This window comes from Oncorhynchus gorbuscha, linkage group LG12 (genome assembly GCF_021184085.1).
Source record: "Oncorhynchus gorbuscha isolate QuinsamMale2020 ecotype Even-year linkage group LG12, OgorEven_v1.0, whole genome shotgun sequence".
Lineage (NCBI taxonomy): Eukaryota > Metazoa > Chordata > Actinopteri > Salmoniformes > Salmonidae > Oncorhynchus > Oncorhynchus gorbuscha.
This window is the reverse complement of record NC_060184.1, coordinates 41,963,469-41,981,554: the sequence shown is the minus strand read 5'-3', so window position 1 is coordinate 41,981,554 and position 18,086 is coordinate 41,963,469. Positions and strand designations below refer to the sequence as shown.

Below are 18,086 nucleotides of genomic sequence, written 5' to 3'. Positions count from 1 at the left end.
CTATACTTAGTGTACAAAACATTAGGAACAACTGCTCTTTCTGTATTAGCGATTTGTCTTTCTTTGGTCATAGGAGTAACATGAATTTGGCTGAGGCAAAAATAATGCAGTGCGACTTAAGTTTCGCCATCAGCTGAAGGGAGGCAGAGAGGAGGGACAGTGAGTCAGGTGAGAGGCAGCTTCACCACTGCTCCCTCACCTCAGAATGACCATCAGATGCAGACCATCAGTCCAGTAAAAACAACAAAAGAAATTCAGTACAAGTCAAAAGTTTGGACACACCTACTCAGGGTTTTTCTATATTTTTACTATTTTCTACATTGTAGAATAGTGAACACATCAAAACGATGAAATAACACACATGGAATCATGTAGTAACCAAAAAAAAGTGTTACACCAATCAAAATAAATTTTTATATTTTTGAATTTTTGAAGTAGCCACCCTTTGCCTTGATGACAGCTTTGCACACTCTCGGCATTCTCTCAACCTGCTTCATGAGGAAGGCTTTTCTAAGTCTTGAATGAGTTCCCACGTATGCTGTGCACTTGTTTGCAGCTTTTCCTTCACTCTGCGGTGCAACACATCCCAAACCATCTTAATTGGGTTGAGATGAGGTGATTGTGGAGGCGGGGTCATCTGATGCAGCACTCTTTCAATCTCCTTAGTCAAATAGCCCTTACACAGCCTGAAGGTGTGTGGTGGGTCATTGTCCTGTTGAAAAACAAATGATAGTGGGACTAAGCGCAAACGAGATGGGATGGCGTATCACTGCAGAATGCTCTGGTAGCCATGGTGGTTAAGTGTGCCTTGAATTCTAAATAAAATCAATGACCGTGTCACCAGCAAAGCACCCCCACACCTCCTCAATGCTTCACGGTCGGAACCACACATGCAGATATCATCCGTTCACTTACGCCAGCACAGCCCAGTGCAGGCTATTCCACATCGCCGCACTGGCCTGGCTATGGGAAGCATTCAATCAGGTAAGGTTGGGCAGGCTCGGTGCTCTAGAGCTTCAGTGCGCCTGCACGGTCCGGTCTATCCGGTGCCACTTCCACGCACCAGCCCTCCGGTGGCAGAACCCCGCACCAGGCTGTCTCTCCATCTTCTCCCTATAGATGCTTCCAAATGTCCAGCGCTGCCAGAGCCTTCCTCCTGCCCAGCACCGCCTGAGTCTCCCATCTGTCCTGAGCCGCCAGAGTCTCCCGTCTGTCCTGAGCCGCCAGAGTCTCCCGTCTGTCCTGAGCCGCCAGAGTCGCCAGTCAGCCAGGAGCCGCCAGAGCCGTCAGTCAGCCAGGAGCCGCTAGAGCCGTTAACCAGCCAGGAGCCGCCAGCCAGCCAGGAGCCGTCAGCCAGGAGCCGCCAGCCAGCCAGGAGCCGCCAGAGCCGCCAGCCAGCCAGGAGCCGCCAGGGCCGTCAGTCAGCCAGGAGCCGCCAGGGCCGTCAGTCAGCCAGGAGCCGCAAGGGCCGTCAGTCAGCCAGGAGCCGCCAGAGCCGTCAGTCAGCCAGGCGATGCCAGAATCGCCCTTCACTCCGGAGCTGCCGGAGACTCCCGCCTGTCCGGCGCTGCCGGAGTTTTTCCATCCGAATCTGAAAACAATGCAGGCTTCCAGGAACGGCATTTCAATGAAGAGATATATGACAAAACACCTTGAGGATTGATTCAAACAACGTTTTCCATGTTTCAGTCGATATTATGGAGTTAATTCGGAAAAAAGTTCGACGTGTAGGTGACTGAATTTTCGGTTAGTTTCGGTAGCCAAATGCATAGTAACAAAACGGAACGTTGTGTCCTACACAAGCATCTTTCAGGAAAAACTGGATATCTGCTATGTAACTGAGAGTCTCCTCATTGAAACATCTGAAGTTCTTCAAAGGTAAATTATTTTATTTGATCCCTTTGCTGGTTTTTGTGAATATGTTGCGTGCTAAATGCTAACGCTAAATGCTAAGCTAGCTATCACCACTCTTACACAAATTATTGATTTTCTCTGGTTCTAAAGCATATTTTGAAAATCTAAGACAACAGGATTGTTATGAAAAGGATAAGCTTGAGAGCAGGCATATTTATTTCATTTCATTTGCGATTTTTAGAAATCGCTAACGTTGCGTTATGGTAATGAGCTTGAGGCTATGATTACGCGACCGCATGCGGTGTGGGTCGGCCTAAGAGGTTAAAGCTTAGAGGATTAGGTTTGCTTGTTTGACACACGTTAACAAGAGTACACCAAAATTACTTAGATCCGTCCACTAGCGTTCTGAAAGTGCTTTCAGAGACTCAGCTGACCAAGTTCACAAGATGACTGAAAACAGTGACAAACAAAACTGTAGTTCTTTATATATTTATTGTTTTCCCCCCTTTTTCAATCTCGTCTCATCACTGCAACTCCCCAACAAGCTTGGGTGGCGAAGGTCGAGTCATGCATCCCCCGAAAAATGACCCAGCTGTGACACTGTGTCGGAGGAAACACTGTTCAACTGACAACCAAAGTGTGCCTCCAGGCGCTCAGCACGCCACGGGGAGTCGCTAGAGCGCAATGAGCCAAGTGAAGCCCCCCCCCCCCGGCCAAACCCTCCCCTAACCTGGATGGCGCTGGGCCAATTGTGCGCCGGCCTATGCGACATTTCCTGCATGTCCTCCCCTAATAAGAGCAGAGTAACTGACCAAAACGTTGGTTCCTAGCCTGTCTGTCACACGATTGTAACTGATTTGAGGTTTAGGTGAGGGTTATGCCCATCTACTGTGGGACTCCAGTTAAAGAGCAAGCGGAGGCAGATGCAGTTCAGTTTAATAGTCTTTAAAAATTAAGGGAATGATTGACAGTTGACATGAGACTTGAATTGAGACTTGGTTGGCCTTGTATGGAGACAAAGGTGCAAATAAAAGCAATGAACATGCATCATTACATGTGCTGTTAAATGGAATATGCAATAAGCATATAAAACGGGTATTGCTCTGCATAAATATAGCAGCAGTTTGCAAAGTATGGCCAGCAATAGCATACAGATGGTAGGCCAAAGCTATCCAGCCTAATCTATCTGTGGCTGCATGGCAAACAAACAGTATAAAGCTAATGGTGAGGGAGTCCTCTTCTATAAGATAAAAAGCTTGTACTCACGTTTCAATGACACATACCAGTTGATTGTCATGCTCAATTACTCAGTTCTGTCTGGGAGAAGGACCAGGATTGAAAGGATGTGCTTTTTCTTCATCTTCTTCTATGATATAATGGCCATCCGCAAACCAACGTTAAAGGTGCATGCCTCCACCTATTGTGCTGGAGTGTGTGGTCAATCACGGTTTACAACATTTCTAAATACTCCTACCTAACTTCCCCCTACCTACTTATGAGAATAAATAAATAAATAATACATTTAAAAAAGAGCCCTGCTAATGTCTAATAGAACCTACCCATCCACAAAATCTCTTCCACCCCCCCAATCCCATCCAACCTCAATGACCCTACAGACATGTATTGTCTGTAAACAATTGTTGGACAAGTTGCTTGTGTCACGCACAAAGTAGATGTCCTAACCGACTTGCCAAAACTATAGTTTGTTAGCAAGACATTTGTGGAGTGGTTGAAAAACGAGTTTTAATGACTCCAACCTAAGTGTATGTAAACTTCGGACTTCAACACACATATATGGAAACCCTTCAGATTAATGAACTTGGCTATTTCTGCCACACCCATTGCTGTCAGGTGTATGCAATTTATAATGGACACTACCTGATTAAATTAATCATGTAAAAATTAACTCATTAGGATCTGGGGCACCACGAGAGTGGTTCTTTAAAGAGTTACCATCTCCTGAATTAAAACGCTAAAGTTCTTTACCTATCACATCTAGAAACAGTCAACGTATTAATCATAACCTCGTATTAAATCATTCTGAACAGTCATAACCTCCTTACATCTGCAAAAACGCGAGCCTTTCTTATGATTCAGTACTACACAAAATTGGTTTAATAATTTAATTTACACGATAATTAAATAGTAACACAGGATAAACATACACATTTAATATGTAAAAAATGGGTCCCTAGCAGACTGACCTCAATATGACTGCTTGTTTATAAAGAGATGGAGGGCAAGAGAGAGAGGGACAGAGACACATTGGTACATTTAGAAACTCTCACTTACAGTAATCATATACTTCGCACACAAACCACCGCCCTCTTTGAGTAACACATGAATGTATTTACGTGAAATGCCTGGTCCATCGTGAATCTCTCTCGGTGGACAGGTCCGCATAGGAAAGGGAGATGGGCCTTTTCAAGGTGCACTTGTAAGGCTGTGATTGTCCAAAAGTGTTCCAACACTGTTGTTCTTCTCTGTAATTGCCCAGTATCCAGTGACTTGTCGTGTAGTCCTGAACAGAACTACAGTTGATTTTCTTTCCATTAGCCCTTGAAGCTGCTTCTTTGAACATAGGCTAGCCAGCCGTGTCAATGGTTTGAGCAGAGTAACAGGATGGTCCCACTTAAATTTGCTTTCGAAGATACTTTTACAACTGTACCAGTGATTATCCGGGAGGTGAATTTATTATTTCTACCTCGTTGAGATTCAAAGTTCAAACCACTTTAACGTGTTGCAGCAACTTCACACTTTTTTGGTCTGGTATGTTAACTTCGTTACCCATCATTTATGCAGTTTGTTTGAAAGGGGCGGTTCTGTCAGGCTGACACATACTCTGACCTCAGTTGGGGGCGTGACTTGTCACTTGCAAAATGTATATAAAACCATTCTCATAGTTTCTCAAATCATATCCCCCTCTTAACAAAAACACTTTCATAATTTGTTCATATTACATGCACAACGCATAGGATGGAAACTTTGTACATCTAGTGGGTATATTTTCCAAGTTGCAGTATTTACCTTAACATTTTTAATGACATAAAATAAACAAAAGGACATTAGTGTTCTGTAGATCGCCTCTGACCATTCCATGTTAGAAATATTGTTCCATTATTCACTTTTGAAAGTGTTAGAGTTTCAGCAGGAAAAGTCTCAAACAAAAACATATTCCTTTGGGGAAGTTGAAGAGGAAGACCTGCATCTTCATTCCTTGATTTATAAAAGGGTGTGAGTTGTTAACCACCCCTAGTTCTTTCCTTCCCCCCCTCTCTCTCTGCCTCATTTGAAGTTATTCATTGAAAACCTGATCTGACCTTTTGGATTCTCGTGGACAGTCATGACAACCCTTTTGATGCAATTGCTTACAGTGAATTTTAGATTATTTATGGCATGCATGCCCAATGCAGGTGACTCAGGTCAACTAATGTTGAATACTTGTCATTACTAGTGAGATTCCAGTAACCAATCATTTATGATGTTTAAAAGTTGACAGCTATTACAAATCAGCTGTCAGAATCTGCATGAAGAGCAGTTTATTTTGAACTAATCAAAACTCAATATTTTATCTTAGTCCCTCTCCTAACCTCACGTTCTACACCATGGGCGACATGTTGAAAAGGAGCTAGAACGGAACGTGAAGAGCTTCCGCCATTCTAAGGAAAAAAAAATAACTTTCAAATTGTTGTGAGAAGTTGAATAATACTGAACTAAAAATACTCACTTATCTATCCCAACGTGCTGTGAAGGGGTTGAGGGAAAGATTGACGCCAGGATTTGGTTTTCACAAGGTTTTCACAAGGAGAACAAGCTGCTAGCGATTAGGCTACCAAAGCTATTGCTAGTTCATACGGAACCAAGCATAGTGTAACGGTATTGACTTGAAGTTGTTTGCAGGGGTGCCAGGTGTGTTGTGCCTACCAGAGAAAATATTGATTTCTCTTTTTTTGTTTGTGAGGGAATGAGTCCTGTCTGGGCCGTCAAGTCTACACTAATACAAAAGTCAGTATGGAAATTACTTTTCACAAACCCTTAAAACATTGGAAAAAACTTCAAAACAAATGTGTTCTTTTGTGTGGGTTGTATTATTAACAACATAAATGATCAAACACAATAATATAGCAAACAATGAGCTCTGGTTCCTCGAGAAAAGTCCCGTACCACGGGCCTAAAAAAGAGTCTAGCCCGATAAAGGAATTCAGGGAACTCAAGTGACCTTATTCACGCAATGTTTGTCCGTTCATAAAGTGTCGCGTAAGCCCAGTCTCAATCATACAATCCAAATATCAAAGTCTTACCACACAACCATAAAGAGTATCAAATCTCAATAAGTCTTCAACTACAACTGACCACATAAGTATACATTGTACTAAAACAAATTAAATACAGTATGCATTGTGGTCAGACAATCTAATCCACCAACAGGCGGAGAAAGGCCATGAAGAACCAGCAGAGACCAACTGAGATGTGTAGTCCAAATGAGGCAATGAGAGGATCCGATCCTGGTTAAACTTGAGACTTAGCTACAAAGCACACTTTTAAATACAACAAAACAAACGGCGTAAAGAAGATACGGAACTGAGGGTTGAACACATTCTCATTCGCTCCACTATCACAACCCCACTTTTGCACAGCTAATGCTAGTTATATTTATTTGGGAATTGAAGGGGAAGCGCCCTATTGGAAGGAGAAGCACTGAGACGGTCCAGGCAAATTCAGGGCCGTCACAATATGCACAAGCCGTTAACATTTAGGCAAGTTCAGCTATTAATCCATTGAAATAGAAAACGTTAGTGATCATGCTAATCATGCATTGCAAACTATTTTGGTTTTCATACTTTTATCAAATATAATTAGATATTATCATAATCCATTGTGGTACACAGTTATGTTTTATATTACTTTATAAGAAATGGGTGTAAGGACTAGTTGTGACAATACAGAGGCGGATGCAAGATGCAAGCAACGATGGTTTAATGAATACAATTTACAGCAGCAACAGGACAGACAGACTGTACTCAGACGGAATCCGACCCAGGGACTAGGGCGCATCTTCCGGTGATAGCGTGCTGAGAAATCCAGGGGAGTGTGTTCGGATGGGTAGGAAGGAGCACAGCAGATAATCCACACAAGGGCGGCGAGAGATGAGCACGGACACACGGCACAACCTCAGGGAAGTAACGACACAACCTCAGGGAAGTAACAACACAACCTCAGGGAAGTAACAACGATCTGACAACAAGAAACACTGGTTACAGAACATATAAAGGGAAGATAAGTGGTTCCAGCTGGCGCAGACAATCAGGCCGAGATTGGGAACCACGCCCACACAAACACGAGAGAGAGAGAAAGAGAAAGAGAAAGAGAGAGGGAGGCAGTGGATTCATGAACCGTGAAACTAGTACGTTCCATTTGCTCAGGCTAGTTTATTGTTTTTGTTAATGTGAGCCTTGTCCTGTATTTTCTTATTCCTGTAAGATATTAAAGCTAAGGGCTATATTAATGTTTATATGAAAGGTACTCATGGTATATATACTGTATATTGTGTGATCCTGTTTGTAAAACAGGTCAGATTTTTTAAGTTCCACCAAGGATGGCGAGTCCAGGACATCCATAAGAAGATTTGCATGGGATGATTTATTTTCATCGTTGTGCCATACATTGTAGTGAGTCTGTCATAAGAACATACCACATTTAAGCATCTTACAGTGTTTATTGATATGCACAGTCACTCACATTATAGTGGTTTATAAATCAGTAGTCTTAGTGAATTGGGTTGTTTTTTCCCTCTGGATTCGTGTTTATTGTATTTCTATTGAACTTTGCACATTGAAATCTGAGACACCCTCAGACTAAAATAGAGTTGGGTACACCCTAGTTAACTATAGGCTGAATATATAGCCGTCTATTGTGCTTTTGATGTATAGAATTAATATTTATCTCATAGTACAAAATTCACACATCAACTCAAGTTTACTCAAGTTGATAATTTTTTTAATGTATTTTTAAATGTACAAAATATAAGCTCGCATTCTTTTCCGAAATTATTCAGTTGTGTGGTCTTCATTTCTCCCTACTGCTCCAGTAGTGATAGAGTTTAAGCTTAAACATACAGTAGCCCATAGTGTCAAGCAATTGTTACACAGACATATAACCATTGAACTTGAACATGTGGCTTGTCATTTCTATACTAAACAACTTTGCGGTATTTGTTTGGTTTGTGTGTTATTTCTTACATTATTAGCCCAGAAAGTTTTTAGTGTTATTCCATACAGCCGGAAATAACTTGGCGGTAACTCACCAGCATTACGACCAGAAATACATCTTTCCCTAATTGGAATCTTTGTTCACAGGGCAATTGAACTTATCCCAGATGCTAATCCAAGACACGACCGGCAGAGAAGAGGTATTTGGAGTGGATTTCTGAGTATATTATCGCTAATGTTAAGTCTACAATAAAGTAGATTAGCTAAGGGCGAGGATCTCCTTCTAGAAAGACATCAGGGACTACAAAATACAAAATATGTTTCATGCAATCATGGCTCTCTAGGGATATTCTGTCCCCGTCCATACAGGGTGGAATTTAGTACATCACATAGACAGGAATAAAGAACTCTCTGGGAAGAAGAAAGGTGTGGTGTATGTTTCATTAACTTAATTAACATGGTGTGATTGTGATAACATATAGCAACTCAAATCCTTTTGTTTACCTGACCTAGAATACCTCACAATCAAATTCAGACCGTATTACCTCCCAAGAGCGTATTACCGTTATTACCTCCCACATGTATAGTCCCCCTCAAGCCAATACCACAACTTCTCTCAAGGAACTACACTGGACTTTATTGTAGCTGGGGATTTTAACAAAGAAAATTTGAAGAAAACGCTACCGAAGTTCTATCAACATATAGACTGTAATACTCACTCTGGGAAAACACTCGACCATTGCTACTCCCCCTTCCGGGATACCTACAAGTCCCTCCCCTGCCCTGCCTTCGGCAAATCCGATCACAACTCCATTTTGCTCCTCCCATCCTATAGGTAGAAACTCAAACAGGAAGTACCCATGCTAAGGTCTATTCAATGCTAGGCTGACTAATCGGAATCCATGCTTCAAGATTGTTTTGAGATGTGTAGTCCAAATGAGGCAATGAGAGGATCCAATCCTGGTTAAACTTGAGACTTAGCTACAAAGCACACTTTTAAATACAGCATAACAAACGGCTAAAGAAGTTTCGGAGCTGAGGGTTGAACACATCCTCATTCGCTCCGCTATCACAAACCCACTTTTATATTCCGGGTAGCCTCTGAGAGTTCATCAGGAAGCGTATAGGGGATGTTGTTCTCACAGTGACTATTACAACCTATCCAAACCAGAAACCGTGGATAGATGGCAGCATTTGTGCAAAACTGAAAGCGCAAACCACCGCATTTAACCATCGCAAGGTGACTGAAAATATGGTTGAATACAAACAGTGTAGTTATTCCCTCCGTAAGGCAAACAAGCAGGCAAAACGTCAGTTCAAAGTGAAGTAGCAATTCAAACCCTCAGACACAAGACATATGCTGCAAGGTCTACAGACAATCACATATTACAAAGGGAACACCAGACACTGACGTCTTGCTCCCGGACAAGGTTTTGCGCAAATGCCGCCATCCATCACAGTGGGTACAAATGTCTCCAATGCACTTCCTTATAAACTCACTCACCAAATCAGCGTATACGTCAATATTATTCTCTGAGGCTACCTGGAACATGTTCCAGTCCTCGTGATCAAATCTAGCTTGAAGCGGGGATTCCGATTGGTCAGACCAGCGTTGAATATTTCTTAGCACGGGTGCATCCTGTTTGAGTTTCTGCCTATAGGAAGGGAGGAGCTAAATGGAGTCATGGTCAGATCACAATAGCTCTGTGGTTATTTGTTGTGGTAGGCAAATATAGCACCACCAGAGCAAACGGATAATAAATGGGAAATAAATGTTGTCTGATGATTTTGTTTTGTTGATCTGGTAGCAATAAGTCAATGTGTGTATATAACTTGTTTGTTCAATTTTTGGGGGTTGGATTGAGAAATACGAACTTTGTGCTAATGCCGGATGTTTACTGGGTAACCTCTTGGTTGCACGTGCATATAGAACGTCTTATTGTTTTGACAGTTGAAAATGTCTATTTGGCTGCAATTTTCACTCCATTTTGGGGGGGTTTATGTCATAGCCCCTCTAGTAATTTAATAGGATCTCTATGAACAGGGCCTACAGAGCTAAATTGGTGTGTGGTTTAACCTCTTAAGACTAGGCCTCAATTACTGCCCCCTTTGGAGGAAGTGCGTGCCCATAGTAAACTGAAAATATGTTTTCCCAAAATTGCTAATATATGCATATAATAATGATTATTGAATAGAAAACACTCTAAAGTTTCTAAAACCGTTTAAATTATGTCTGTATGTAAAGCAGAACTCTCAGGGCAGCCTTTCTCCCAAACTCTCTCTTGTCAAGAGCAAAGTTGGGTCAACTTTGACGTCATCGCCCCCACCCTTCCCAGGCAGCTGGGAACAGTATGTATGTGTTCAGCGCGATGCCTGCTTTCAAATGGCGCATTCATTGTGAGAATCTCGCGAGCCCTCGTCGTTTGGCGGGCGAAAATGTTCGGGTCACTCTCAAATACATGCACTCTATTGCGCGCGGCCGATTTGGGGCACCTTCTTTTCCAAGAAACACCAATTGAAGGCGGTTTGTCTGTTCGCGCTGATCATTGTTTTACATGTTAAAAACATCATAAAGCTCGATTCTGCATTTAGTTTGACCAGTTTAGTCGACATATAATATGTAAATTTGAAGTTTTGATGCGCAAGAGTGCGGGACCAGAAGTCATTTTGGATGCATTTCAGCTGAAGCTGGTAGCATATGGTAATACAGAGACACACAACGTGAAATCAAACGATGTATTGGGTAAGTATGTCTCCTTCTACGTCTTCTGATCGAAGAACATCAAAGGTAAGGGAATATTTATGTGGTTATTTTGGGTTTCTGTGGACTCCAAACGTAGAGGAGACATACTGCTAATATCTGAGCGCCGTCTCATTGTATAGCCAGTGAACGAATTCTGTAACGTTAAAAATAAATGTAATACAGCGGTTGCATTAAGAAGAAGTGTATCTTTGTAACTATATGTAGAACATGTATATTTAGTCATGTTTATTGCTTGTTATCTGACGTTATCCGTCGGAGCTATCATCATTTCTCCGGACATTTGAGTAGCATTTTTTGAAATGTCGTCATTGTAAACAGAGATTTATGGATATAAATGGCATATTATTGAAAAAAATGTATTGTGTAACATGTACTATTTACTGTTATCTGATGAAGATTTTCAAATGGTTAGTGAATGATTTATATTTTAATCCTGCTTTTATAATTTTATATTTTCTGGGACAAAATGGCTGCCTCTCGTCTTTTGTTTCGGTGGTGGTCTAATATAAATATGTGCTATGTTTTCACCGTAAAACATTTTAGAAATCTGACTTGCTGGGTAGATGAACAAGGTGTTTATCTTTCATTTGAGCTATTGGACTTGTTAATGTGTGGAGGTTAAATATTTCTAAGAATATTTTTTGCATTTTGCGTTATGGTAATTAGCTTGAGCCGTAGTCACGATCCCAGATCCGGGATGGGTCGCCGCAAGACATCTATCTAAGAAGACTGATCAGCAGCAGGCCTTCTCCCAGCAGAAATAAGGTTTATTATGCAAAAGCTTGTTATTGAATTCAGAAGTTTCGCATTCTATCGCTTTAGGATTGCCTATTTTTTGTCAACATGACTTAGTAAAACAAACTAGGACTAAACACAAAACAGACACTTTCAATGTTGGCCAAAACGTATTTGTTTGAATAATTATCCTCAGAACTTAAGAGTTGCCAGAAATCATCCGTGAACTATCAATAATGTTATTGTTCACTGATCCATAACAGTAATTATTCATCACTTGCCTGAATCATTTTCTTTTGTAATAATAGAACAAGACATGACAGTCAATCTTTAAGTTTACAGCTCCAGGCTCAGTTCACCCTTTTCCGGCGGGGAATGCCACGGCATGAACATAGGAGAAAAAGGGGAATAAACAGAAATAAAGGCCTGTTGTTGTTTATTGATTTGATTTGCGCATGCTTAGCGGTATGGCGGCGGCAGCCCTGTGATGCCAAATATCAGAGCATAACTAATGACCCATACTATAATGGCACTATGGAGGTTTTGACTGATCCCCCACCATTCCCAAATGCCTCCACCCCCGACACACTGATTTATATTTGACTCCCCCCATTAGCTCCAGGCCTGCGCTCGGCGGTAGGAAAAGTGCCATGACAGAAGAGAAGAGGAGTAGAATTAAACCTTTTTTTTAAAACTCTATAGATCTATCATGGCTGCAGGGAAGATGTGTCTGTGTGTGTCTGTCAAAGGGGCAATGCAATCATCTTGTAAAAGTGGGATGAAAAATGTGTGGGTGATTGCTAGTGCTAATGGCTCGGTTAGCGTGTGAATCAGAAGGCACAGTAGAGAGAGAGAGAGGAAAGGAAAGATGATGAGCGTGATAGAAAGGAGGTGAAATGGGAAAATGGATAGAGAACTGAGGAAAAACACATTAAGAAGAGAAAGCACAAGAGGTGTGGCGTGTGAGAACATTAATTTAAGAGAAACGGGTGAAAGCGGCACAGTACTAGAAATGAATGGGAATGAGAAAAAAGAGAAATGAGTAGATGAGTGTGATTTATGCTAAAGCCGCAGCGTGGTGGCTGTGTGTGACTGGAACTCTGTCTGCACTCTGTCATATTAGTAGGAGTGTTAATGAAGTGCATTAGGCAGCAGTGATATATCTGAAGAGTGGGATGTTCCCTCTCTCCCCTCCCCAGATCTGTCTACCTCCCTTTATTTAAGGACTTTAGCTAAACATGCCGACTCTGACTATGATAAACATGGTCTGTGTAGCAGCCAGCCAAAACCAGTCTCACTGGGAGCATCGTCCCCGGGGCAGTGTTCACCCATTAACAGAACTTCACAAGACAGTAAAGTAAGAGACCGCACAGAGCGAGGCAAAGATGCCACTAATGCCACCGCTGCTCTATTCAGTCAGACGATTTATGTACCAGCACTTTGCAGAGTAACTGCATATTAAGCTACTTATTCATTTTAGGTGACTCAGGGACTTTACTTTAAAGTTTCCCTGTCTTCACAACTCTGACTCACCGTATAGTATCCTGTCTCTGTCACCCCAACATCATCTTTCTCTTTCCCTCCCTCTTTCCTGATGTATCTCTCTCCCTCCCTCTCTCTATCCTTCCCCCCCCTCCATCCTGCCCACACCAACCTCTTTTTCCCTTCCTATCTCTCACTGCATCTGTACCTCCTCCGTGCCAGGAGGCCAAAACCACTGTCGCCGCCACTACACACCACACCACACACACACACACACACACACACACACACGCACACACACACACACACACACACACACACACACACACACACACACACACACACACACACACACACACACACACACACACACACACACACACACACACACACACACACACACACACACACACACACACACACACACACACGCACACACGGCTGCCAGCTCAAAGGAGACGGTCAGAGAGGAGGCCAGCGTGCGAGCTGTACCACGTAGGGCAAAAAAAACTATTCCAACTCCCCTCCCAGCCCATTTCCCCCTCCCTTCCTGTCCCCTTCGCTGGAACCGCCATGACGACTGGCCACTTCACAGCAAGCCCGTAGGGAGACAGCTGAGGAAGTTGAGGGAAAAGCAGAGAGAGGTTGTTGTTTTTTTGTTTTACTTAGTAACAAAGACATTTAGTACAAACAGATTGTGACACACCAGGAAAAGAATAACAAATTAATTAAATTGTACCGTTATTGTTTGAATGCCCTTATTGAGGGACCTAGATGATGATGTAGGATGATGTTTGGATGATATACAAGCAGCACTACAATCCTCTGGAACTACCGGTTAGCAGATTATGACTGGTCCAGGTTTACTGCTATGCTACACTGTTGTAGAATGTGAGCATGACTTATTCATCCATGGATGTCAGCTAGCTAGCCAAGACTATCTTAGCCTTTAGCAGAAAGGTCAAAGCATGTTTCCAAGGCTGAGATTGAACGTCTTGTCACTTTAGCATCAGATTGGATGGCAAGACGTTTTCTGCGACATTTCAACGCATGCAAACTAAGCATGAGCAATTCCGTTATTGAACTTCTCAAACTGCATCCTTTCAGGGGAGCCATGGACACTAAAATAAGTTGATCCGGCTATGCCTCGGCCTTGGCTTTTAATTAACTGTCCGTGGTACTGAACACAGTGAAGAGCCTCCTCTGGGTACACAAGTTCATAACTTATTAATAATGTATTTACCTTTACAAGTGTGAACATCACTAGGGTACAAACTGGGTATGTTTGACTAATTGACACACCCTGGGACATTGGAGGATGAAATATCTCTATTTGAACAGTGCCTAAGCAGTTGAAAGACTTACTCCTTACTCTACTTACTATACACTACTATATGGAGGCTGCAGTTCCACCTAATCATACCCAGCTTCCAATCGGCTCATTCATTCCCCCACCTCTCCCCTGTAACTATTCCCCAGGCCGTTGCTGTAAATAATGTGCTCTCAGTCAACTTACCAGGGAAAATAAAGGTTAAATATACACATATTGAACTATAATAATAATATATGCCATTTAGCAGACGCTTTTATCCAAAGCGACTTACAGTCATGTGTGCATACATTCTACGTATGGGTGGTCCCGGGGATCGAACCCACTACCCTGGCGTTACAAGCGCCATGCTCTACCAACTGAGCTACAGAAGGACTGTAGGAACTGTAGGACGAAGGCTGACCAGTCGAGTGCCACTGGAGATGAAATGAAGCTCACACTTGCCAGCATGCAGATATTCTAGCTGCACTACTTCAACTAATTAGTGACTCTGGGGTACATGCTGGCCGCTCTACAAATAGATTTGATCAAGATCATCATGAAGAAAATTGTCAAGGGATAGGTCTGAGTACCGTTAGTCTGAGTACTCCTTTTCTTTGGCTGAGCACTATGCTGGTGTGAGAAATGAAGTGAGGGGTTAGGTTTCCACCACGTTGCTTTTACATGACAGCATTTAGGATGTGTCATGATAACCTTATAAAGGAGGGAAGGAAGGAAAGGAGGACGGATGGAGAGACAGAAATTAGGTGGAAGAAAGGAAAGACGAAGAATTGAAGGGAAGAAGGAAGTGATTGATAAACTAATCTCTATCAAAAATAATACAAATGGCGTGCAAAGCAATGAGCATACATGAACAGTTTCAGCACCATTTATATGACCAAGATGAATCTCACCTTCAACAACATTAATTGGACATATACTCTTTAAATAAAAGGGTGTACAGGAATAAGTGATGAATGCTTCTGCTTGTGAGTAATAATCTGGTGAAATACGTTTTTAGTGTAGTATGGGGTAACAGAGGACTGCATGTGGAAGGAAGGAAGCTGGGTTTGTTGGCTAACTACTTCCCATCATTCATTTGTTCTCTCAGTTCCCGCTCAGCTCCATCCTCTGGTAACATTACTATAATGACAGAACCTCATGCTGCGCAATCAATTTCTCTGATAAATAATAATGATGAAGCCCGCGCTGGGCGCCTGGCGACGTGGCAGATTTCTGCTTATAACGAGGACCATTTTCATCATAACCATTATGGATGCCTGCCATGGGACGGCGGTGAATCCTGGGTAATATTTTCCTGATGAGATGTTTGCAAGGAGGGAGGGTAAACAACTTTACATATGTGCTTGTTTAAAAAATTTATGAATGGTGATAGAATGCTTCACATTAGAAAGTAATATCTACTGGGTTGTCTGTGACAAACTGACAACAATCCTAATGACACTATTCAGTATTCACAATGTCACTTGATTGCCTAACTGTTTAAACATACGTTTGGACATTTGTACTGCAAACAACACCATAAAGGATCTCGCCATTTTTCTCACTTGTTTTTTTCGTATTATAAGACTAACACAGTTGCCGGCTTGTAGAGCAGACCAAATGTATAATTCTGGGGAAGCACACATTGTTAATACGTCCTTGAATCAAGAGTCCACAGAAAGAACAGCTGTTATAAAAATGTATTTAGAATAAAACATATGTAGCCTTACATGTACTGTGGTCAATTTACACCGCATACCTCAGGCAAGACCATCATCATCATCTCTATCATCAGTCCAAGGACATAGTTGGAGGAGGTTATAGTAGTGTTATTAAAACGAACAAGTTTTACAGGATAGCAAAGCACAAAACACGACGCATAACACTGAGAGAGACCAGTGCTAGAGGTCTGACAGGGGAAAATCAACACATACAGACACGGTATACTGATGATGGGCAGCAGGCCACAGACCCATCGGTGGTAAAGTAATAGGATGTGTTTTGTCTACTAGGTATCTCCCCAAAGCAGTACACATCTATAAGCAACACACTTAGAATGTTTTTCGGTTCGTTTTCTTGTCACGAGTACAGTAAAATTGAAATGAAACAAGCTACAGACCACGCAAATGAAAAGGTGTTTGTGTCTGAGGTAGCAAGGCAATCATGGCTTTCTTATTATTTTTTTACATCGATTTATAAAACTATTCTACACAATGACCTCTTACAATTGCCACTTACAAACCCAATTATTTCTGAACAGCTTTAAATTAAATTAATTTATTGTTTCCACTATCACGCCTTAATACAACAATCCAAATTAATTACTACAACGGTAAACCAGTCTGCCACACTTGGAGTGACAACTGTATAGGCACAGAAGAGGTTAAGTTCACATTGCAATTGCGGCCGGCATGACAACTCCGACAGAAAAGCATTATTTACGCTTTAAAGAGGAAAAATACGTTCAAAAACAAACGTGAAGCTTCAAAGGACTGACACAGAGCCGATTGTCTAAAATGATCATTTGAGGCGATAATCTTAAATTGGGCCTTCTCTTTCCCAAATCAGAGAGAAAAACAGTGAACATGTCCATCGTGGAGACGGCAGAGGGTACAAGCAGAGGGAGGCAGTGGAATAACAACAATGTAAACAGTTTGATTCTCAGTTTAAGCGGAACAAAACAAAAGCAACAAAAATATTCCCAAAAAGCATCTGCTCTTATACAAAGCCCCCGAACTCCATAACAATCGGCATGTTCTTAAAAATCACTGACAAATGTTTAACCGACTCCAGGTGCAATCTACAGTTCATAAAATGTACATTTTGCATAGTACTAGACGATGACGACGTGGTTATAGCAGTAAAGTTCTGTATGTCTTTGGGTTTTAGGGAGGTCTCTTGCTAGGGGCTCTAGCTCTCCGTCTGTCCCCCAGAAAAGGGAGAGCGTATAAGCTGTGTGTTTGGGAATGTTTCTCTCTCTCCGAAAGGAACTTTCTGAGGGTCCTCACATCACCTGAAAACAGAGATAAAACACACACATTACATAGCAGACCATCCACATACAAACACACACACACACACACACACACACACTGGTGAGCACACACATGCACACAAATTAGCTATACTAAACAATGTTGTCAGACAGGTCAAAAATGATCAAGATCAAAAAGTGTCTCCTTATCTCTGGGTAAATACATTTCTCTGTCAGAATAATCACTGAGGTAAAATACACATTAAGCAGAGCAAATACACTCTTTCAAAATGTCATGCCCTGACCTGCTACACGATAGAGAAACAAGGGCTCTCTATGGTCAGGGCGTGACTAGGGGGTATTCTAGTTTATAATTTCTATGTTGTGTTCTAGTTTATATTTTCTATATTGGTGTTTTGTATGATTCCCAATTAGAGGCAGCTGGTAATCGTTGTCTCTAATTGGGATCATATTTAAGTAAATATTTTTCCCACCTGTGTTTGTGGGATATTGTTTTGGGTTTGTGCAGGTGCACCACGTACTCACGTTTAGGTGTTCGGTTTAATATATTTTGTTTTGTTTAAGTTTCTCTTTGAATTGAATATGTGGAACTCAACATCCGCTGCGCCTTGGTCCCGTTCTTACAACAGCCGTGACACAAAAGAAGACAAAATAAATGTTTCTACCCACAGTTATTTCTATATAGGGAGGGAATGAGAGTTCATTCATGCATAGAAAATAAATATATTTTGCTGT

The 18,086-nt window shown here is 41.8% G+C and overlaps 1 protein-coding gene across 1 annotated transcript in view; it reads right to left on the bottom strand.

Annotated features, from left to right (window-relative positions):
* Window positions 1-17,225: 17,225 nt before the first annotated feature.
* Window positions 17,226-18,086, bottom strand: part of LOC123991024 (utrophin-like) — a 172,398-nt gene continuing 171,537 nt past the window's right edge. Inside the window, 1 exon segment of the mRNA XM_046292145.1 lies at window positions 17,226-17,369. Within this exon segment, the coding sequence (XP_046148101.1) occupies window positions 17,361-17,369 (9 nt within the window). The 3' untranslated portion in view covers window positions 17,226-17,360.